The 24914-nt window shown below is 40.9% G+C and overlaps 1 protein-coding gene across 4 annotated transcripts; it reads left to right on the top strand.

The window, feature by feature from the left end:
• The first annotated feature begins 96 nt into the window (after window positions 1-96).
• On the top strand, window positions 97-22923 carry akr1a1b (aldo-keto reductase family 1, member A1b (aldehyde reductase)). 4 transcript variants are annotated; one of them, XM_078218636.1, is made up of 10 exons: window positions 98-166; window positions 286-419; window positions 2836-2928; window positions 9645-9764; window positions 11394-11545; window positions 13593-13788; window positions 14371-14570; window positions 16720-16792; window positions 18679-18765; window positions 19412-22923. In XM_078218636.1, exons 3-10 carry the CDS (start codon window positions 2842-2844, stop codon window positions 19475-19477), a joined length of 981 nt encoding a protein of 326 aa, XP_078074762.1. In that variant the 5' UTR covers window positions 98-166; window positions 286-419; window positions 2836-2841; the 3' UTR covers window positions 19478-22923. The 4 variants fall into 4 exon arrangements, with proteins under 4 accessions (XP_078074761.1, XP_078074762.1, XP_078074764.1 ...); XM_078218635.1 differs by lacking the exon at window positions 286-419 and having other exon boundaries at window positions 97-166; XM_078218638.1 differs by lacking the exon at window positions 98-166 and having other exon boundaries at window positions 305-603.
• The last annotated feature ends 1991 nt before the right edge of the window (window positions 22924-24914 follow it).

The raw sequence follows: 24914 nt of genomic DNA, 5'->3' as shown, positions 1-24914 counted from the left end.
AACGGGCACAGCCGCTTCCCCGATATGCGCCTTCCTGTTGACAACCGTCTTGGGCTATCGCTCAACGGGCGACTTGTGCGCATGCGTCACCATCTGCACCCGGATGTGATGGTTGGCATGAGTGGGCATGAGATATTTGGTGTCTCTTCGCGGTGTTTATCGTCAGGTGAATATTTTTTTTAAAATTGTAACTCTTCTGAAATTATTTTAAAGAACCGACTTTTAAATAATTCTCTGTCTGGCAATTGACGTTCGGTGACATATGACGCACCTTCCCGGAAGCAGCACGTTAGCCGCGTGACTGGAGAACCTGGACGGTTCATTGAGCTGCTGGAAGCAGCAGGTTGTTGCTGGTGGAAGTTACAGTGATATTGCTGGAACGGGAAAACAACATCAGCTTGGCCAACGTTGATAAGCAGGTATTTTTTGGGGGTGGGGTGGGGTGGGGTAGGCACTTTGTCTCGGTAACTACGTGTATCTTACAATTTGGGATTCATTCAGATCAAGTGCATTTGCATCGGAGTTAGCAGCATTTTCTTCAAACTACCCGTTACGGTACTGCTTCGTTATTGATATAGTGTTAGCTTTAAAATAAACTTCCATGTAAGTTCTTGGCTGTCACTGTTTTCAGTGGAAATTGCTTAGTGTGAAGTGATTTTTTTCATGATCTTTTACTGTCTCAAATTAACCCTGGCAATTTACATGCATGCAGCACATTTTAATCTGGAATGATATTCCGAAGAAGTCTCAGCATCTGGTTAAAGTCCAACAGGTTTATTTGGAATCACCTGCTGAAACCTGTTGCACTGTAACCTGGTGCTGTGAGACATATTGTGCCCACTCCAGTCCAATGCTGGCATCTCCACCTCACAATATTGCAAAGAGTATTACATATGTAGTCAGACAAAAATTAAGCTATATTACGTTGTGAAAATTGTTGTATTGTGTTCATCCAGCTTTTTAATTAAATTTTGATAACGCTATAGATGTTCTATGTTTTCCTGTAGTGCAGTCCCAAACATGCATTTTTATCATTTTCCCCCATCTCGTTTCCATTCAGTACAACCATTTTGTTGAGCTCATTAGTATCGTTTGATAAATATCTTTCACAATGAAATTAACAACATTGCTGTTTCTTTTTAAACAGCTAAGTGGGGACCTAAATATTTATGATTGTTCCTCTTTCATGTTTCCAAAGAATGGTGTTATGTGATAATTGCAGCAAGCAGTTTATTAATAATGTGCTAGTAAGTCCACCATTGCAGAAAATAAATCTGAAATCTGCTGATCTTTTCTTTTCAGACCTCTGTCTTCCTGGATCTGCTTTGCAATTCTGTACATTTGCAAGAGAGTTGAAAATGTCCTGAATTGGACAAATAGTATGATTTAGTTTTGAAGGGGCAGCGTGCAAAAGATTTTATTCTTGCTCTTAAGGCTAATGCAAATTATGATCTCCGTGGAGACCAATAAATAACCAAACTTCCTGAGGGGAAAAAATACCGATGGACAAGATTTCACTTTTTTATAATAATTTAACAGTCAAATTAACATTGAGAAAGCATGAATTCGCAGCCAAATTGTATTCGATGGAAACTATAAATTACATTTTAAATAGCTGATATGACAAAGATCAGTATTGTGGATTTACTGGCAATCCCCTTGGGACATAAAGGGGCACAACATGCAGCACAGGGAGTCAGTTAGCTAGACAGCTGGTTCGTGATGCGGAGTGACACCAATAAAGTAGGTTCAATTCCTGAACTGGCTGAGGTTATTCATAAAGGCCCTGCCTTCTCAATCTCGCCTCTCTCCTGAGGTGTGGTGATCCTCAGGTTAAAATCGCCACCAGTCAGTGCTCCCCCGTCAAAGGGGAGAATAGGTATATTGACAACAGCTCGCAAACTGTGGTTTTCATAAAGGTAATGAGAAGTAGAAATAAACTTTTCCTTTTAACATTGGCATTCTGCGTAAATTCACGTATTTGTATTCATTATATTACTTGTGAAAATGTTAAAGCCTATTTTGTGGTCTTAATGTGGTCAGTGCCTTCCCAAATGAGTTGCCTTCATTTAGGTCGATCACAAGCCATGTCTCCCTATGAACCGGCGGGTACATCTGACCTCTTCAGGGATGTTCAAGTGTTTCCAATGTCCTCCTGGGAATCTCCTGCTGCAACCGAAATCTGCAGAGAGAATTTTAGGAGTCTGATGTCATTTGTATACCTGACATGACCCACCCTGTGGAGTTTTTTTAATGATCAGTGCCTTCAAGCTAGAAAAGTTAGCTTGAGAGAAGACATTGCCTTTGAACCTATCTTGCCACTGAATTTGGAGGATCTGCAAAAGGCGGCTTTGTTTTGAGGGGGGAGCTGCCCCTTTTAATTTGTCCTTTAGTTAATTTGAGTTAGTTTATTATGTTGGTATCTTAAAAGAGAAACCGCTGCAAATCATTCAAATCACTCCACGTACATAAAAGCCTGGACATCATTGCTGCCCAGTAGACGATGACATTAGTCTTGGGTTTGAGATCCTGGTCCTCAACTACTGTTGTTCTCAGTCAGCTAAAGGCTAAATTGGCACATTGGGGATGATGAATTACATTGTTTAAGTTGGCTTTTGTCAAGTAGAGACTCCCAAGATACAGACAGGGCCTCCGTTTTCTGTCCAGCTCCTCAACATGTGAGCACGCACACCTGCTAGTTGAGTCAGTTTGTTTAGGTATCTGTCAAGGAAATAGATAGGTATCCTTGAAATATGAAGTTCAAAGATTTGAACAAATGGTCATGATGTGTTCATGTCTTGAGTGTTTTTACAAAAGTTCATTTTGTTTCTTTAGGTTAAAATGGCCACTTCTGATTATGTTGTGCTCAATACTGGACAGAAAATGCCCCTCATTGGGTTGGGAACATGGAAGAATCCGCCTGATGAGGTAACATGACCACGTTCACACTAACAAAAGTTAATGGCCTTTCTTTTAAGCAGTATCAGTTTTGTTTTTCTAATAAATTGATTGCTCTGATTTGTATGGCAGCAGACTTGTACATTATTTTCTCCCCCAACACCTTCCCACTTCCTTCTCTCCTAATGATATTGATTCTGTGCGAGACTCGGGGCGCCCACTCATTGAACCAAGTTGATAATGAGCATTCAAGATAGATGTTGGCAAGCTTAAGAATTAGTGTGTAACAGCTGAGACTTGTCCCATCCCCTCCTGTGATCCACAAAAGCACATTTCCAGCAAGTCTACCTGTATGATGAATGGAAACCATTTTAGGGTATTTTAATGACGCACTCGTTCTCCTATCTTGTCTACTCTTTCTTTCCTGTCTTGTTCCATTCCCCTTAAACAGGCATCGTGTTCCTGATGACCTGGAACTGTCGACTTATTGATTTTTATCCTACAGTGATCTTGTACTTTGTAGGTTCTCAGCAATTGCATCAGTGCCCTCTGCACAATACTATTTGATATAAATATCGATGCTACCCTTGAGCTATTTGTAGACTCCAAGTTGATTTGCTACATATGTTTATCAAATCAAATGTAGAACAACAAAGACTTGTACAATGTCTGCTCTGAACTGCTGGCTGTTTTGTGAACATTTTCAAAACAAATCCTTCAACTTGCATTCTCTGTTCCCCCACAGTTCTCAATGCAGACTTTTGAATATCAATTTTTCACCGTTCACATAAAGTTCATGAATTTAATGCAGTCAAAGTTCAGGTTTTGTGCGAGTTAATTGCTACTTGGCATTTCCAATTAATTATGGCACAGACTGGCGCATTTTGGAATGATCTTTGTCCATGTTAACAGATCAAATACATCAAAGGTGTTGGGGGAGAAAATAACGTACAAGTCTGCTGCCGTACAAATCAGAGCAATCAATTTATTAGAAAAACAAAACTGATACTGCTTAAAAGACGAGCAAAGCATCTTCCTAGTTGTCTCTAATGGCATGATGGCCAAGATCAGTACTGGTATTAGAACCTGGGGACCTTCCTCGACTGTAAACTACAGCTCATCTACTCACTCAGTAAATTTGCTTAGCTGCCAGGAGAGCTTGTATGTATTTCAAAATGTCTTGTTAGAAAGCGATTCTCTTTTTAATTATCAAAATATAGCACATGCCAAAAAATGAGTTGGCAACTTGGTGAAGCTACAAACAGGACTACATGCGTGCCAAACATTGGAACACAACCAATGGGTCAGATCAGTGTCCTAGGCCCAACCACCTTCAGCTGCTTCACCTTCCCTCCATCAGGTCAAAATTGGAAATGTTTGCTGGCTGGTGATTATACAATGTTCAGTACCATTGACAATTCCCCAGATACCATCCATTCATAGCAAGATAACATCCAGGCTCAGGCTAATATATTTAAAGTTTATTTATTAGTGTCACACGTAGGCTTACATTAACACTGCCATGAAGATACTGTGAAAATCCCCTAATCCTCACACTCTGGTGCCTGTTTGGGTACACTGAAGTATTTAGCATGGCCAATGCACCTAACCAGCACGTCTTTCGGTTTGTAGGAGGAATTCCATGCAGACACAGGGAGAATGTGCAGACTCCGCACAGACAGTGACCCAAGCTGGGAATTGAACCTGGGTCCCTGGCATTGAGAGACAGCAGTGTCACTAAGTACCAAGTAACATTCACACCACACAAGTACCAGACAATGACCATCTTCAACAACGAGAGTCCAACAATCTCCCCTTGATATTCAAGTGCAGCTCCAACAACAGTCCAGATGTTTGACACCATCCAGGCAAAGCAGCCTGCTTGACTGTCACACCATCCAAGATCTAAACACTCATTCCCTCCACTGATGCTTAGTGGCAGTGGTATGTACCAGCTACAAGATGCACTGCATCAAGTCACCAAGGCTCTTTTGACAGCACCTTCTGAACCTGTGACCTCTGCCTTCTAGAAGGACAAGAGCAGCAGATGCATGGAAGCATCACCACCTGCATGTTCCCCTCCTGTCTTGGAAATATATTGATGCTCCTTTACTGTTGCTGGGTCAAATTCCTGGGACTCCTTCGTGACAGTATTATGGGTGCATGGACTGCAGCGGTTCAAGAAGGTGGTGTTAAGGGCAATTACGGATGGGCAATATAAATGCTGGCCTAGCCAGTGGCATCCAGTTCCCATGAAAGAGTGAAAAATATAACCTACTCAGTTTGGGTTCCATTAGGACTACTTGGCTCCAGACCCCATTGCGGCCTTGATCCAAACAAGAACAAAAGAGCTGAATTCGAGTGGTGAAGTGAGAGCGACTGCCCTTGACATCAAGGCGGCACTTGATTGAGTGCGGCACCCAGGAGCTTCAGCAACATTGGATTCAATGAGAATCGGATGTGGCAGAGGATCTCTCCTGGTTAGTCACAGGTAGTACAAAGGAAAATGTTTGTACTTTTAGATGCCAATCGTCTTGGCCCCAGGACATTACTTCAAGAGTTCCTTGAGATAGTATCCTAGGCCCAACTCTTTCTTCAATTACCTTCTCTTCAGGGTAGAATTGGGAATGTTCCCTGATGATGATTGTACTATGTTCAGTACCATTTGTGACGGCTCCAGTGCTGAAGCAGTCCGTGTCCATATGCATCATGACCTGACAAAGATTTAGGCTTGTTCTGCTAAGTGGCAACTAACAATCACCATACAAATGCAAGGCAATGCCAAACTCCAACAAAGAATCTAACCGTCTGCCTCTAATATTCAACTATGTTGCTGAATCTGGCTACATCTTGGGGGCTAGTGTTAGGCAAAACTGGACCAGCTGTACAAAAACCGTGGCTACAGGAGCAGATCGGAGGCTAGGAATTCTGCGGCAAGTAACTTGCCATTTGACTCCCAGAGTCTGTCTACCAGCTAAAAGGCACGAGTCAAGAATATGATGGAATACTCTTCATTTGCCTATATGGGTGTGGCTCCAGAAACACTCCAGCTCGGCAGCATCCAGGACAAGTCAGTCTGTTTGATCACTCCATCCACCACTTTAAACGTTCCCTCCTTTCATCACCAGCATGCCATAGCAGTAGTGTATGCCATCCAGGAGATGCAGTACTGCAACTCACCAAGCCACCTTTGACAGCTTTTTCCAAACCTGCAACCTTTTACTATCTAAAAGACAAGTGCAGCAAATGTGTGAGAACACCACCAGCTGCAAGATCCCCTCCAAGCCACACCCCATACGAACTTGGAACTGTGTTACCATTCCTTCAATATCATGATTCCACGTCTAGCATTTTAAATGATGAAAATGTGTCCAAGTGTAGTAGTTCAGCCCGTTTTCAGAAGCTGAAACAGAAAACTTCATAAAAGTTAAACTTTTAGGCCTTTATCTCTTCATTCTGTCAAGCTGTAGATCAGAATTGGTTTTTAAAAAAACCCACTTATTTTGGTTGAAAAGGCACTGTCATTGATTTTTATCTCCTAAGACAATTTAATTGTGTCTGCTAATTCTTCCTGTGACATTCATTTCACAGTAAATCAACCAGTTTAGATGCATTTAAATGCACATTGGCATCAATCTTTTAACAAATAATCTTATTTGTTATATCAAGATGACTTTTTCTTTGCCTATATTTGGCAAGTGATAGGCTGCTGAGAAGATTGAAGTTGAAGTAAATCACTATTTAATGTATTTTTCTGCTGTGTGATCTATTGTGTTTTCACAAGTTGATTGCTTTTAGTCTTTGTCCTTCCTCTTTCTCCTAAATTCAGTATAAATTGTGCTAAATGATAGTTAAGAACACTGTTTCTTGCCCACAGCTCCCAAAAAAGCAATAGGAGTTTGGAATACCATCTTTCCAGTATAGCTGCAGGAAAATGAATGATATACATACTCAGGATATTTTCTTTAAGGAGAAGAAAGAAGATGATAGACCTGATGTGACTGGGAAAAAAATGAACTTTTTTGAAAGTCTGATCACCATATAGTGGCTGACCAGTACTGTAAAGGTACAGGCTAACTTGTGTTTGATTTTTGTTTTCAGAAATTTTCAATTTGCAGATGTGCCAATGATCTTACTCACTCCTTCAGGTGACACAGGCTAGTTGAACAAATGATCTTCTGTCTCTTTTGTCCTCTCTCTAAATTGTTCCCATTCAGGAGCCCTCCTGGGTTAGTAATAGAGTAAATGTCTGTCCACAGTGCCTCAACAATGTGTTTCAGCGCCAAGCTATGAAAAACACACACTGTCCATTAGTATGGCAATTTTCATTTCCTACTCGAGCCATTGTTTGGTAATCTGCAATTTTAAATTTGCTCATTTCAACAAGATTTAGACACTAACCCCAATTGGCCAGGTGCCAGGAACTATTGCAGATGCAGCTTTGGCCAGTGTTGCAGCTACTGGTGCCTGCACAGTTTCTCCCACTGCTGATATTATTGCCCTTTCCTATCTGGTCTGCTTGTTGCCGTCTTTCGATTTTATATTTTGCCTCACTCTCTCTTGATTCTAGTTCCAGACAGCTGCTCAGCAATCCTGACCCCATAATACAAACACCCCCACCCCCCCCAACCCCCGTCCTGCTGAATAACTAAGTACAAGACCCAAGAAGAACAAATGCCGGTGTGCAGGAAATTCCCCAGTCCGGTTAGCTAAATTGGTAGATGGGATTCTTAATCCCTGTGTCGTGTGTTCCAGAGAACCAGTTCCTTAATCTGGGCAGGATATTGCTGTCTGTCATTGTGTTTCTGCACACTGTCTCTAGTGTTGCGATGTCAATAGATCTTGCAGCCTTTCTCATTATACAGCAGCAGAGATGATATACTGGTAAATCAACAAATACAGAGAAAGGAAATTAGCAAGGCTGCCCAGTTTACGACAGACATAGCTATGATCTTGCCCTCTTGGCGATCCTTGTGACGCCAGGCGTTAAAGATTAATTTTAAAATGTTAACTCTTTAAACTGATAAATTATTTGTTACGTCAATAGCCAGTGTTGAGTATGTTAGTGAAGAATTAACAAATCATTTAATGGTGAAGGAGTATAGTTGAAACTGAAGCAAATGCGGATGACACAAAGATGAGTGGGAAAGCAAATTGCGTAGAGGATGCGGAAAGTCTGCAGAGAGATTTGGATAGGCTAAGTGAGTGGGCGAGGATCTGGCAGATGGAGTATAACGTTGACAAGTGTGAGGTTATCCACTTTGGAAGGAATAATAGTAAAATGGACTATTATTTAAACGGTGAAAAATTACAACATGCTGCTGTGCAGAGGGACCTGGGGGTCCTTGTGCATGAATCGCAGAAACTCAGTTTGCAGGTGCAACAGGTGATCAAGAAGGCAAATGGAATGTTGGCCTTTATCGCGAAGGGGATGGAGTATAAAAGCAGGGAGGTCTTGCTGCAATTGTACAAGGTACTGGTGAGGGCGCAACTAGAGTACTGTGTGCAATTTTGGTCCCCTTATTCGCGGAAGGATATATTGGCCTTGGAGGGAGTACAGAGAAGGTTCACCAGTTGATACTGGAGATGAGGGGGTTAGCTTATGAGGAGAGATTGAGTAGATTGGGCCTGTACTCGTTGGAGTTTAGAAGGCTGAGGGGAGATCTTATAGAGACATATAAGATAATGAAGGGGCTAGACAGGGTAGAGGCAGAGAGATTCTTTCCACTTAGAAAGGAAACAAGAACTAGAGGACACAGCCTCAAAATAAGGGGGAGTCAGTTTAGAACAGAGCTGAGGAGTAACTTCTTCTCTCAGGATAGTGAATCTCTGGAATTCTCTGCCCGTTGAAGCAGTGGAGGCTACCTCGTTAAATATGTTTAAGTCACAGATTTCTGATCAATAAGGGAATTAAAGGTTATGGGGAGCGGGCGGGTAAGTGGAACTAAACCACTATCAGATCAGCCATGATCTTATTGAATGGCGAGGCATGCTCGAGGGGCTAGATGGCCTACTCCTGCTCCTATTTCTTATGTTCTTAAATCTGTGAGAGTGATGCATACTTGGTGGTTTTCCCATTTTAGTGCATTACGTGCATTTAAAGGAGTGCTTAGCATTGAGCGCAGAATATTTTTCCACTTTGCTGCTATTGGGTTAAGTATCCAAACAGGTTAGCTATAGCACAGCTATGTTCAGATTAAGGCTCCATCTATTCTTCTGAGAAACATAGCTTTATGCTAAATTTCAGGCCGGTATTCCCACTGCAGGAGTAATATTATAATTTTTCCCTAACTTCTTATGACATTTGTATATGAAGTTAGATATTTCTACTAGAAATGTCAAGACTACCCAAATGTATTTCATTGACTTGTTCCTTCAGTTACAAGGAAGTATACATTTGATATTATCAGTCTGAGTTGTGGGTGTGCAGAGATGAAAAGATGCTGTGCTAACCATGTAATTTCTCTGAGGAAATTGAACCCTTCTCTGCACTCCCTCCAGAGCAAGAACATCCTTCTTCAGATAAGAAGACCAGACTGCACATACTGCTCCAGGTGTGGCCTCAGCAAGGCCCTGTATAATTGCAGCAAGATATCCCTGCTCCTGCACTCCCCTCACTATGAATAATGGCACAGTTGAGATGAAACTGTTTATCACACAGCAATTCTTCCCCAATAGAATTTTTTGTGCTGGAAAGCATAAATTGCTCTTTTGGACAATATATGATGCTTGCTCTTTTTGCTCAGGTAAAAGCAGCTATCTGGAATGCTTTGAAAATTGGGTATCGTCACATAGACTGTGCTGCAGTGTACAACAATGAAGCTAGCATTGGAGAGGCCTTTCAGGAGTACGTTGGTGGTGATAAGGTATGATATAAGAATTTAAATAACCTTTTAAGTCTGCATTTGTTTATGGCGGGGGGTTCCTAAATTGTGGGTTGCGACCTCTAGTGGGGTGCTGGGACAAGCTATTGGGGTTTAGCTCCCTCTCTTTCGCAGCAAGTGAACTGGCCAGGGCTTGTTCAGGTTATATAATAAAGTAACAACAGTCATTTTCATCCAGTTTAAACATATATCTTTCAAAAACCTTAACATTAAAAATATGTAGCATTTTTTAATTCCGTCTGAGTTTAACTTCTGCATCAAAACACTTGCCTGTTATCTCTGGTGTGCTGGTTCCTACTTTTGGGGAACACAAGCTATCTTTAGCCCTGGTTTTTCAGCCACCTTCTGGCTAGTGCTGATGGTATAAGTTAGAAACTTGCAGTGCATTACTGATTAACAGTTGAGTTACACTGATCAGATTTATAGTCATGATCATTTATGGAATTGTATTTCTATTGTGAACTGCAGATCCAAATTTTAACGATCTACATATTGCCTACAAACTTATGCTTCCTTATAATCTTCAGACTTCCTTGTAAGCTTCATTAATTTTATTCAATTGAAGGGTTGAACAGCTTCAAACACAGAACAAAAAGTGAGTCAGAATCGTTCAGCACAGCAAAGTCTCAGTCGAGATCTGACTGATGCGCAGCCATTTTGTTTTCCTCCTGTATGTTTCAAGTATATTGTCCCTATATACGCCACAGCTTCTCTAAAAGTATTTGGCAGCAATTTATTTTTAAATCAGTCAGTGCCCAGATGCTTTCTGTAATTTATTAAGAACCTTTTTTTGAATTATGCCTGACTGACATGCCAATTTCTTTGTGACATGTATTAAGCTTTACAAACATAATCATTATACGTGCTTGCATTTTTGTAAGTTTATAAATAAAACAAAGTTAGAAATTTCAGTTCACTTCAGCATGAAGCTTATTTTAAAATTTGTTAGGTCCTGCAGGCCAACTTGTGATGGTTCAAATTGTTTTTATGCTGGAGCAACAAATATACTGGCAGCCCAATCGGGATACTCATAAAACATTACACAAGTAAATTGGTGAGGATTGTTTCGAGGGAGTTGCAGTTCAAATGCCTGTGTGGATTGAGTTTGTATTTGGGTTTCCTGGTTATATTACTTTACTAATGAATTTTTAAATGGCTGCTGATCAAATTTAGAGAAAATCAACTAGCTTTTTATTCATTAATGGGATCTGGGTGTCACCGGCTAGGCTAGCATTTATTGCCCATCCCTAATTGCCCTTCAGAAGGTGGTGGTGCGCTGTCTTTGGGAGTTCCAGGATTTTGATTCTGTGACAGTGAAGGAACGGCAGTATATTTCCAAGTGGTGAGTCGCTTGGAAGGGAACTTGTAGGTGGTGGTGTTCCCATGTATCTGCTGCCCTTGTCCTTCTAGATGGGAGTGGTTGCGTGTTTGGAAAGTGCTGTCTATGGGGCCTTGGTAAGTTCCTGCAGTGTATCTTGCAGATGGTACACAATGCTACTACTGATCCATGTAAGCATATTGTACTTAGTTATGTAAAGGAATGTAATTTCATATTATTTGTGCTATGTAAAAGAATGTAATTTTTATATATACATTTTTTTTATTTTGTAGATAGTAAAGCGTGAAGAGCTTTTTGTGACCTCCAAGTTGTGGAACACTAAGCATCATCCTGAAGATGTGGAAGCTTCCTGTCGCAAATCACTGGAAGACCTGAAGCTCACTTACCTGGATTTGTACCTGATTCACTGGCCTCATGCTTTTGAGTAAGGCATGGTTAATATCTACTAAGCCCACAGTTTACCATTATTATGCTTTCTCTTAGCCCCCTTTCCTATAAGAAATCTCTTCCATTCTCCCAGTTTCTTCTTGGTCTGATCTGGTCTGTTCTGACAGTTATTTTCCAAATCAATGCTTCCAATATGTCATTGAGCAGAAAATGCTGGAAATACTCAGCAAGTCAACAGAGAAACAGAGTTTGTTTCAGATGGATGACCCTTCCAATATGTTTATTTTCTCAACTGTTTCCCCTCCACTGTAGTTACCAGGGCCCTCAATTATGTTTGTCATCTCCTGTATTTTTGCCCTTGCCTTCCACATTCAACAACCCATCCTCCTTTTCCATTTCCACCATCTCCTGAGTGACACCACTACTGACCCTCCCCTCCCCTTTTAATAATCCAATAGATCAAGTCGATTAGATTTATATTCACTGGAGTTTAGAAGAGTGAGAGGGATCTCATAGAGACTTATAAAATTCTAACAGGGTTAGAAAGGGTAGATTCAGAAAGAATGTTCCCAATGGTGGGGGAGTCCAGAACTAGGGGTCATAGTTTGAAGATAAGGGGTAAACCTTTTAGAACTGAGGTGAAGGGAAATTTCTTCACCCAGCGGGTGGTGAATGTCTGGAATTCACTACCACCGAATGTGGTTGAGGCCAAAACATTGTGTGATTTCAAGAATAGCTCTTGGGGCTAAAGGGATATGGGAGGACAAGGGAGGGGGGATCTGGATATTGACTTCGATGATCAGCCATGATCAAAATAAATGGCGGAGCAGGCTCGAAGGGCCGAATGGCCCACTCCTGCTTCTAGTTTCTATGTTTCCATGTAGAACTGTTCCCTCTGTAACACTCTGATTCTTGCTACATTCACCTCCAACAACCTGTCCCTCCCCTGGTGCTTTTGTGTGCAAATGCTGGATATGCAACACCTGCCCTTTTTTACTTTCCTTCCCATTGTCCAGGGTTCCAAACACTGCTTCCAGGTGAAACAGCAATTTACTTTTACTTTCAATTTAATATACTGTGTTCACTGCTCTCAACATGGTCTTCAGTACACTGGGGAAACCGATCTCAAGTGGGATGAGCCACCACTGAGTCTGCAAGCATGACAGAGCTTCCAGTCATTTTTCATTTAAATGCTCTATTCTACTCCAAACTCTCCGTTGCTCCCTGCAGTGTTCTAATGAAGCTCCAGGAGCAGAACCTCATATTTCAATATGGCACTTCATAGACTTCTGCACTCAACAATATGTTCAGTGATTTCGGATCATAACCTCATAACCATTGCTCACAAAATAAAAGCAAAATGCTGTGTATACTGGAAATCTGAAATAAAAACAAATGCTAGAAAAAATCAGAAGGTCTGCCAGCATCTGTGGAGAGAGAGCTTTCTGAAGAGGCATTAACTCTTTCGGTAAAGATGGTGCCAAACCTGCTGAGTTTTTCCAGCATTTTGTACAGCAACTGTTGGTAATGATTCTGTCATTGCAATTTGCATCTCTTTTAACTATATTTGTTTCTTTACTCGTCTCTACTCTTGCACCATTCCCTTTTGCCTCCTTCCCCTCCACCATCTCCATTCTATTCCCTGCCAAAAACCTGTTTTAAATGTAACTTTTTCCAGTTCCGACGATCAGTCATTGAGCTGAAACGTTAACTCTCGTGCTCGCTCTCTGTCTCTCTCGTCATGAACACTGCCAGCATTTTCTGTTCTTTATCCAAGTTTGTTGTGGGAGTGGGTATTTATATGAGTTGAAATTATAGCACTTTTAGCTCTTGAAGTAAAAAATACAGATTGATGAAGCTGTCCTATTGTGGGCTCATTGGCCTGTTGAAAACCTAGACCTAGGTCTTGTATAGGTGCTAATTATAAAGTTGGTTCTGCATCACTGAAACCACATAAATGGGGGCTTGTGATCAGTTCGCATGGTAATCCTAATCGTCAAAAGACTCAACACTTCTAAGCAGTGGTTTGTGTATCTTGCGTGTTCTACAGTATTTGTTCTTTTTAAATATTTTGCTGTTTACAGGCGAGGTGATGAGCCTTTTCCAAAGAACCCTGATGAGACAGTACGGTATGATTATGTTGATTATAAGAAAACTTGGAAAGTTATGGAGCAGCTAGTAAAAAAGGGTTTGGTGAAAGCCATTGGACTCTCAAATTTCAACAGTCGACAGATAGATGATGTAATTTCCGTGGCTACTATCAAACCTGCAGTGTTACAAGTAAGAACATTTTTGGGATATTTTTACTGTAGTATAATTAAGTGAATAATTCCCATGTAATAAACACACAAATGCTGCAAATTACTCCATGTTGTGTAACATCTGTGATAAGCATTTTAGTTCAGTAACCTTTTTTATTTCGCACGTACAGCATCCTTAGTATTTTGCCTTTTGTATATAATCTTTTTGTCTTTCAAAAACTAGGCATTTTGAGCTGTCCTCTAGAATATTTTCACATCTTGATTATAGTGCAATGTAACATTGACATTTCTCAACATTCACAATGAATTAAGTGTAGTAACTGGGACTAAATGCAAATCATTTATTTGTCATCTGTACTTGCACATGTAACCTTTTTTATTTCTTTCACTTCCAACGCGCTTATGATTACTATAGAAACCAACTAATCTGGGTAATTTGACGGTGCTTGAAGGGAATAAGATTTTTCTGAAAATTATTTCTGGTGTTAAAGGCTTCCTACAAGTTACTCTACTTCGGCCTTGTTGCTAGATCTAAAGACAGCTTGGATTAAGTCTTGATTATGTTGCATAACTCAAAATACATTCGTCTGTACATCCTTAGGTTGAATGTCATCCATATCTTGCCCAGAATGAGTTGATTGCACATTGCCAGAAGCATGGATTGGTGGTGACTGCATACAGTCCTCTTGGTTCCCCTGATCGGTTTTGGAAAGACCCAGATGAACCATTGTTACTTGAAGATGCAAATATCAAAACTCTAGCTGATAAACATGGGAAATCACCTGCTCAAATTATGCTCAGGTACAGAAAATGACTGCACTATTTAGGATTTGGATCAGGAAAGTTAATAAGCTTAAGCTTCTTAAAACATGGTCTTTCCTATTGTCACTTATGGTGCAGAATGTTAAGCCATTGAAAAAAATCAGATCTTTTGAACGTCGGTGTTTTGAAGGATGCTCAGGATGAAATGGACTTATAGATGTACAAGTGAGTGGATCTTACAACAGGTGGGAGTTGACAACACACACTGTTACCAGTGGTGGACAGACAGAAGTTGGAATGCTTAGGGCATGTGATTATGAAGTGATGGGTTAAGAAATTGTAATGCGGGAAGGAATAATAGAGGGGAAAAAAGTGGAGTAGGTGGGCAGAAGACCAAGTGGAGGATGTGGGCAGAACACCAGATGGAATAATAACATAATGGAACTAATGAACTTGGGCTTCACAAGGGCAACCAGTGTCACAAAATTGATGCAGATGGATGTGCTGACTAAGGAGCTTCGGTGAATTCCTGCAGTATATCCTGTAGATGGTACACACTGCCATTGTATGTCAGTGATGGGAAGAGTAAATGTTTGTTTGCTTGTGGATGAGGTACCAATCAATAGGCTTCTTTGTGCTGGGTGGCATCAAGCTTCTGGAGTATTGGAGCTGCACTTATCCAGGCAAGGGGAGAGTATTCCATCAGACTTCTCATTTGTGTCTTGTAGATGGCAGACAGGCTTTGGGGAGTTGGGCAGTGAGTTACTTGCTGTAGGATTCCTGGCTTCTGATCTGCTCTTGTAGCTACAGAATTTATATGACTAGTCCAATTCAGTTTCTGGTCAATGGTAACCCCCAGGATGTTGATAGTGGGGGGTTCAGTGTGGAAATGCCATTGAATGTCATGGGTAAATGTTTAGATTCTCTCTTGGAGATGATCATTGCCTGGCACTTGTGTGGCACAAATGTTACCTGCCACTTGCTAGTCAAACATTGTCCAGGTCTTGCTACATTTGGACATGGACTGCTTTGGTATTTGAGTTGTGATTGCAGTCATCAGCGCTCGTTCCCACTTCTGACTTTGATGGAAGGAAGGTCATTGATGAAGCACATGAAGATGATTGGGTCTAGGACACTAACCCAAGGAACTCTTGCAGTGATGTCCTGGAACTGAGATGATTAACCTCCAACCACTACAGCCATCTTCCTTTATGCTTGATATGACTCCAAACAGTAAAGAAGTTTCCTATGATTCCCATTGACTTCAGTTTTTTGCTGGGGCTCCTTGACCATAAAACGTATGAGCAGAAGGTGGCCATCTGGCCCATTGAATATACTCTTCCGTTCAATAAGATCATGACTGATTTGATATGATAAATCTCAACTCCACTTTCTTGCCTTATCCCCATAGCCTTTCTGATTTAAAAATCTGTCTATCTCAGCCTTGAATATACTTAAACCAGACACTATCGTTCTGAGGGTAGCGAATCTGTGGAATTCTTTACCACAGAGAAGAAATTCTTCCTCCTCTGTCTTAAATGGATGACTCCTTACTCTGAGATTATCCCCTCTGGTCTTAAACTCTCCCACAAGGGGAAACAACCTCTCAGCATCTACCCTGTCACCCCCTGAGAATCCAAATGTCTCAAAAGGTTGCGCCTCATTTTTCGAAACTCCAGTGAGTACAGACCCAACCGCATAAGAAAATCCCTCCATAACTGGGATCAACCTAGTGAACTTTTTCTGGACTGCCTCCAATTCCAGTACATCTCTCCTTAGATAAGGGGACCAAAGCTATTCACAGTATTCCAGGTATGGTCTAACTGGTGCCTTGTATAGTTTTAGCATGTCTTCCCTATTTTTATACTCCATTACCTTTTGAAGTAAAGATCAGCATTCCATTTGCCTTCCCAGTTACCTGCTGAACTTGCATGGTGGCTTTTTGTGATTTATATATTAGGACCCCACCCAAATCCCTCTGTGTAGATATCCTATTCATGCATCCAGCCTCGCCCAGGATACGGTCACAAATCTGACAATGATTCTCTTCAGTTCTGATTCATTGAGCTGTAGAAATGCTACAGCCCCGTGAACACTCATTGCCATTGGCGAGTGAATTGGAATTAATGAATGGAACTTTTTCTCTAGGATTTCTAGGTAACTTAATCCAGATGCCTCTCCTTTGCAGGTGGCAGGTACAGCGTGGGGTGGTAGCCATTCCCAAGAGCGTCAATGCAGGACGAATTGCACAAAATCTACAGGTAACCTGGATGATTCTTCTTGTTAAAAGTAGTTCCTTTTATTGCACCTCTAAACTAGTAAAGCCAACAGCAGAGATGGAAGTTCATTTAAGTTAGTTTTACACGGGTAGCACAATGGTTAGCACCACTGCCTCATAGCACCAGGGACCCGGGTTCGATATCTGGCATGGGTCACTGTGTGGAGTTTGCATGTTCTCCCTGTGTCTGCGTAGGTTTCCTCCCAGGTGCTCAGGTTTCTTCCCACATTCCAAAGATGTGTGTGTTAGGTTGATTGGCCATGCTAAATTGACCCTAGTGGTCAAGGATTAGCAGGGTGAATATGTGGGGTTACAGGAATAGGGCCTGAATGGGATTGTGGTCGGTGCAGACTCGATGGGCTAAAGGGCCTCCTTCTGCACTGTAGGGAATCTATGATTCTATACATGTAGAAATAAAGATTCTCATCTCATGTTCGTAATATATGCTGTGATTCATGTGATCTTATGAAAATGCAGTTGCGATAGGAAAAACCATTCCACCCATATTAATTTGGCTATATGGAGAGGTCCTAGTAACCCCATCCATTGTGGTATCCTTTTTTTGACTGTTTCCACATATTTTCATCAACCCAAAACATTGCAGATGAGTCTCATGGCTTTTCTCTGCACTGTCACCAGTGTGTAAATGTCAAATGTTAATGACAAATGTGAAATGCATTTAAATAAATGTCTGTCTTGGCCACCAGAACTGGATGCAAAATGATAACACTATTTATTACACCTTGGTGTGCTTCCTTGTAAAATTCTGAGTTGATTTCCCATCCTCCCAGCTATCTTGCTGTCAAATCTGATTGGATAATCTTTCCGCTGGTAGATTTTATTTGAATCACTCTTAAACATAAAATTGCGTCTCCTGTTCAAGTGGGATCCAATGTTCTGACTTCAGCCCTCGGTTCTCCCTACATATGGCACTCCATCATATCTTTGAGTCCTCTGCTATAAAGGAAGGAAAACATTGCCTTAAATTCTTCCCACAAACTCATTTTATATCAAGACTTGACACTAAAAATAAAAATTAATTACTAACAGCATCTAGCCAGCTGCAGTTACATTTTCCTTTTGATTCTGCATTCTGTGCTGTCCGTGTCTCTCCCTTTTCAGTTGCTCTATATTTCCTTCTAATCTCACTCCAATTGTCAAATACACAAAACACAAGAAATAGAAGCAAGTGTAGGCCCATCAGACCCACCCTGCCATTCAATACAATCATGGTTGATCTATGCCAGCCTCGGTGCCATTTCCCCATAGCCCTGTATTCCTCTATCTGTCAAATATTTACCCAGCTCTATTTTAAAAACTTCCAATGGTCTTTGTAAAAGATACAAGGTTTTCTCCGAGAGGCTTCAGACAAAAACTACAACATCCAGATCCACTCAGTTGCAACTCTTCCTGAAAGAAGTTCCAATCAATTTTTGCTTGTTCTCTGCCAAAGTCACTTTTGAATGAAGTATGGAAACAACCAAGTTGGGAAGGAATTGGTCATAATTTTTCACCACCCCCTCCAATCCCTTCAAAATGTGCAAGTGCTACGGCATTTAACAATAGTTTACTACTTTTGAGTCATTTCATCCACAAGTAAAGCTGCCAAATATCAGTCCAAAGATGTGCGGGTAGGTTGATTGGCCATGCTAAAAAATTGCCCCTTAGTGTCTTGGGATGTGTAGATTAGAGGGATTAGTGGGTAAAATATGTAGGGATATGGGGGCAGGGCCTGGGTGGGATTGTGGTCGGTGCAGACTCGATGGGCCGAATGGCCTCTTTCTGTACTGTAGGGTTTCTATGATTTCTATGATTAAATATGCAACGCTGGAAAATCCTCAGAATGCTGCAATTGTTGTTCTCTTCTAGGTGTTTGATTTCACCCTGACTGAAGATGAAATGAAAATAATTGGAAGTCTCAACAGAAACTGGCGTTACATTGTTCCAAAAATTAAAGTAAGTTTGCATGGTCTCCCCATGTCTCCTACACACAATCTCTGTCCATTCCAGCTGCTCTGGCTCATCCTATGTATCTGTCTGCCAAATATGACCTACAAGCTGCACAGATGAAGGCAATTGAATTTCAATCTTGATAAGATTGCAATCATGAATTCACAGTCAAATGCTAGATAGCTAGAGCTGCTGTCCTTTGCAAATCTGTGACCAGAATAAATGGCTCCACCTTTACTGTAAAATAAGGAAATGTTTAAGCTCTTCACCTCCTAGACTTTCCCATGATATAATTGTGTACATGAGTGCAGTTTCTCTCCCTACTTGAATTTAGACTTAAAAAGCTGTGAGGAGTCAGCATCTATTTGGGTATATTTTTGTTCTAATTTCTGTGTCCTTCTCTTTGGATTTCCTCAGAGCTGGCTTCGAATTTTCCAATCGTCAGTTATAAATGACGGTCTACTTTTGGACAATTCAGCTATTGTTTGAAGCATTTTAATATTGGCAGTGTGTTAGGAGTCTCTTTTAACTTGTGCTGATCACTAAAATGCAGCAGAAAATAATAAACAGTTTACCATGTACACTATCTACCCAATTGTTATGTCAAAATATTTCTTGCACTAATCCTTTTTTCCTCCTTTTGTTAACACAGATTGATGGTAAATTCGTACCCAGAGATACACAGCATCCCGATTACCCTTTTAATGATCCATATTAATGTCTGTGGATGAGCTGCTTCTGCCTTGTTGTATTTGTGCCATTATGCAAAATTTAACTTGTAGCCATTACTAATGAGGAACGTTTGAAGAATCTTTGAATCAATGCCACGTTTTGTAGCTTTTCAGACACCCAACACTTACTAATTCTGTAGAAACTTCAAATGTAATTCTGTAGAAACTTCAAATGGAATTCTGTAGAAACTTCAAATGGAATTCTGTAGAAACTTCAAATGTAATTCTGTAGAAACTTCAAATGTAATTCTGTAGAAACTTCAAATGTTTGAAAGTAAAATTACTGGAGAAAAGTAATGGAAACTTTAATTCAGATTTTTTCCTTTTTCCCTCATTCCCCTCTTTTTTATATTTAAAAAAAACTGACTTTGAGAGAGAAATAGCTTGACATTCTACTCCCCTTTCTCCACCGCCACACACACACACACATTACTAACCGGGTGTATAGAGAATCCCTACAGTGCAGGAGGAGACCATTTGGCCCATTGAGCCTGCATCAACAATAATCCCATCCAAACCCTATCTCCATAACTCCACGCATTTACCCTGCTAATCCCCCTGATAGTAAGAAGTCTCACAACACCAGGTTAAAGTCCAACAGGTTTATTTGGTAGCAAATACCATAAGCTTTCGGAGCACTGCTCCTTCGTCAGATGGAGTGGATATCTGCTCTCAAACAGTGCACAGACACAGAAATCAAGTTACAGAATACTAATTAGAATGCGAATCTCTAAAGCCAGCCAGGTCTTAAAGGTACAGACAATGTGGGTGGTACCCCCTGATACCAAGGGGTGATTTATCATTGGCCAATCAACCTAATCCGCACATTTTTAGAGTGCATCTAATGAGACTGTTACAAACTGTAGCTTTTAGTGGGCTAAGTAGGTTTTGCCATAGTAAGCAATCACAATCTATTAATACCCCAATTTATTCAATGTTGTGATTGGGGATGGAGAAATTGTTTTTTGTAATAATTTATCCATCCAGGTGCTGGTTGGAAGTGTTGCATCCTTTTTGTGGAGGATGAATTTACTTTGAACTTGCAAAATTATTTTAATCACCAACATGCGTCACCTTCCACTCCTTGAGCTTCGTAAAGGATTGAATCAATTCTGATTTAGTAAAAGGCTCATTTATCTTTTCCGACCAAGCTTGACTCATATAGCAAGCTGCTTTTTATTCCAATTTCCTTACTATTTAGTGACTTAACCATAAGAATATAAATTAGAGCCAGCGTAGGTCATTTTGCCCCTTGTGCCTGCTCTGCCATTCAATAAGATCTTGGCTGATTTGATTGTGGACTTAACTCCTGTATCCATAATCCTGGACTTGCTTGCCAATCAAAATTTGTCTTGCTTGGTCTTGAATATATTCAATGGCCCAGCATTCGATGCTCACTGGAATAGAGAATTCCTAAAATTAACAACCGCCAGAGAGAAGATATTCTTCCTCATCACCGCTTGAAATGGGAAACACCTTATTTTAAAACTTTTCCCCTAGTTCTAGTTTCCCCGATGAGGAGAAACATTCAGCATCTACTTTGCCTAACCCCTTTGGAATCTTAAGTTTTCAATAAGGTTACGGCTCATTCTTAATTTGAATCGGTATAAGTCCAACCTGCTCAACCTTTCCAAACAAGACAGCTGTTTCAACGCCGGGATTAACCTAGTGAGCCGCCTTAACTGCCTCCAATGAAAGTATATTCCTCTCTAATTGAGGAGACCAACATGGCTTGCAGTACTCTAGGTGCAGTCTTGCCAATGTGACAGTTGTAGTGAGACTTGTACATCATTCCCATTGTAATAAAGGCTTTTATTTCATTTGCTATATAGGCATGCTAACTTTTTGATTCATGTGTGAGGACACAGATTCCTCTACCACTGTTCTTTTTAAATATTCTATTTTTCTAAATTTTCACACCTGACACTCCATCTGCCAATTATTTTGCTCCCTTACCCTAGCTATAGACTTTGTATCCTTCTCAACTTTTCATTCCTAGTACACTGTCTCCAAGGCATTAATATAGGTTGTAAATAGTTCAAGTTCCTGCACTGTTTCCTGTGACATTCTACTAATTTTGTTACAACTGGAAAATGACACATTTATCTTGACTCCTGTTGATTAGCCAATTTTCTATCCTGCAAACTACCCCGACACCATGAGCTCTTAACTTGTGTGGTTATCTTTTATATGGCATGTTCTCAAATGCCTTTTGGAAATCCAAGTACATTGCATCTATTGGTTTCCATGTATCCAGCCTGCTTGTTATATCCCCTCAATTCTAATACATTTGTCAAACGCTCTTTCTCTTTTCATTTAACCCATGTTTACTCTGCCTCATTTTTATGTTTTTCAAGATGTTCTTCCTCTTCAATAATGGATTTTAGCATTTTCCAAATCACTGACGTTCAGTTAACTAGCCTCTAGTTTCCTGCTTTCTTATCTCCCTCCTTTCTTTAGTATTGGTTTTACATTTATAGTTTTCCACTCTGCTGCGACTTTTTCAGAATCTAGGGAACTTGGGAAGATTAGAACCAATGCATCCACTGTCTGCAGCTATTGAAGACCCTAGGCTGAAAGTCATCAAGTCTACCTTTTAGTTCCATTGGTTTTTCTAGTGATGGTGATTAATTTCCTCCCTACCTCTTTCCTCTTGATTTTCTACTACCCAAGTTGCATTTCCATTTGAGATAGCAAATATAGACACAGGAGTAGGTCATTTAGCTTCTTGAGCCTGTTCAGAGAAATCATAGAATCCCTACAGCACAGAAGGAGGCCATTTGGTCCATCAAGCCTGCTTCAATAACAATCACACCCAGTCCCTACCCCTGTAACCCCAGATATTTACCCTGCTAATCCCCCTGACACTAAAGGACAATTTAGCAATCAACCTAACCTACACATTTAATTAGATCATGGCTGATCCATGACCAGCTCCATATACTATGTACATGCATTGGGTTAACACTCTTCACTTAAGACTACTTGTGACTTGAACTCATCTCTCCATTTGTGAATTAAACATTCAATCTACTTCACAAATCAACCCAGGTAGGAAGAGGGGCTCCAAAATGTGCAAATGGAGGACAGAAAACAGCAGAGATTACCACATACAGGATGGATAAACTTTAAAAGCCGGACTGTGAAACAAACCTTGACATAATGTTTATTTTCTCCCAATGATCTGCTGAATCCTTGGAAGTCTATCAAGGAATGATTCCATGGATATTTTTCACTACTTTCTGAAATAGTGAACACACTAGTGCTTTTTAAAAATTTCTTTTCATACATTATAAATTTATTAACTGCTGATGCCCTGCTTTGTGCCATGTACTTATATCTACTTCACCAATGCATCTGACTCTTCTGCTTTGGATATAAAAATATTTAATGTCAAAACTCAAATGGGTATCAATAAAAATACAAAAGTGTATTTCTGTATTTATTTATCTTCAAGCAACCAATTCAGTGACTGACCAGAAGTGTAAGACACTGATTTTGTAGATCTTATTTAGTTCAAATCATTATGAAGTTATACCATTTAGTGCTTTATGGGTCGCACTTACTCAGATTCACTATCAATCTTAAGGTTTGCTCTAATTTTGAATCTATATAAGTATTTCAGCAACCACAAGTTTATTGCAAATTCCCTAGCTTATAATTTTTTTTCAACTTCTCTATAGAGAACTTAAGGTTTTAAAGGAGATTTTTGTATATTTTAGTGTTTGGAGACCACTACCCAGCTGAGTTTCATTTGGGTGCCAAAGGCTAACCACAGACAAGTAGCGTGACTGCCCTTTTAGCAACACTTGATATGTGGGCTGGTGTGCCAAGGAAAGAATTGGTAAAAGTCAAAGCCTGCCAAAAAATGCAAATACCAAATTCTGTAATGGCACTTCTACAGTTCTGATCTATAGTTAAGGAAGCACTGTTGTAGACTTTTTCCATTGGAAGCTTTTCTCCCCCACCCCTTTTTTAAACCCACATTGTTTGTGAATGTTGCAATGATCGAGCATGTTATGGTGTTGATCCCTACATTAAATTTATTGTGGATTACAAGGATGAAGTTCATCACGTTACTTGGAAGAAAGATGAGGGGGGCGATTCTCCCATCGCACTGAGCTTTTTTTTTTAGTGCAGCGGGCCCGAAGATTCAAGTGGCGTCCCTTCCCGATAGCCTCTTCTGGTGCTGTTTTCCAGCAACATCAGTTCCATGCCGGTAATAGGCACGGAGTTGTATTATACATGCAAACGAGCATGTAAATCTGACTTAAATATAATTAGTGGGCCCTGGACTGAAGTCGCCAGGCCCGCTTGTGCCTCTCTTCCCCGCCCCACCGGCCCCACCTGCCAGCAGTATTTCATTCCAGCAGGGTTTACAGTCGCTTGCTACTTTTGGGAAGCTGGCGGCCTGACCTTGTTGGAATGAAGGGGGAGACAACCCCCAAGAGGGTTGATGCCGGGGGGCTGCCCCCTGGCAGTGCCAGCCTGGGCCAACTGGCACTGCCCAAAGGGCAAAATGCCTATGCCCAAAGGGCACTTTGGCACTGCCCACTGGGCAAGTGCCAGGGGGCAGGCCCTTATGGGAGCAGGGCCTCCAGGAGTGATATCTGTAGGGGGTCCTGCTACCTTTGTGCATTTGGGCTGAGTGACGGAGGGAGGCCAGTGATCAGGGTGGGCGGGGGCTGGGCCCGGGCGTGCTTGGAGGGCCAGTAATCGGCACATGCGCAGTGGCCTGCTCAGCGCTATACTGCCGGCCTCTCCTGTGGGAATAGGCCCCGCCCCTCATTTTTTTGTGTGAATTGACCCTGCCCCCTCATTTTTCATGTGATTCGCGCTGAGGCACTCTGCAGTTTACAGAGTGGGAGATTCATTTTTAAACTACTAAAAAAAACAGCATGATTTACTCCAGTTTTCACACACATTCGACACTTAGGGTTTTTTGGGGAAAATCCGGGCTGAGGTTGAATTATATGCTTAGAGCACAAAGAGGTCTTGACTCATTGTGTCTGTGCTGGCTCTGCAAGAGCAATTAATGTCATCCAGTCCCTTCTCCACACCTTCCTGCTCCCTCCCAGTTTTTCTTTGGAGCCCTGCTTTCTTTTCTACTCAGATAAATCATCCAATTTGGTTTTGAAATTCATGCTCAGGTCTACCTCCACCACAGACTCAGGCAGTACATTCCAAATCTTAACCACTCACTGGGGAAAACAACTTTTTCCTCATGGTGCTTGTGCTTCTTTTGCCAGTCATCTTAAATCTGGTTCTAGATCCTTTCACTAATGGGAACATTTCTCCCTATCTACTCTGACCAGACCCCTCATAATTTTGAATATCGCCATCAAATCCCAATTTGCTGTTCTCCAAGCTGATGAGGAACTTCAATGTTTATCGCCAAGAATAACTCAATTGTATCATCATCAA

This window comes from Mustelus asterias, chromosome 8 (genome assembly GCF_964213995.1).
Source record: "Mustelus asterias chromosome 8, sMusAst1.hap1.1, whole genome shotgun sequence".
Lineage (NCBI taxonomy): Eukaryota > Metazoa > Chordata > Chondrichthyes > Carcharhiniformes > Triakidae > Mustelus > Mustelus asterias.
This window is presented reverse-complemented; position numbering and strand designations above follow the sequence as displayed.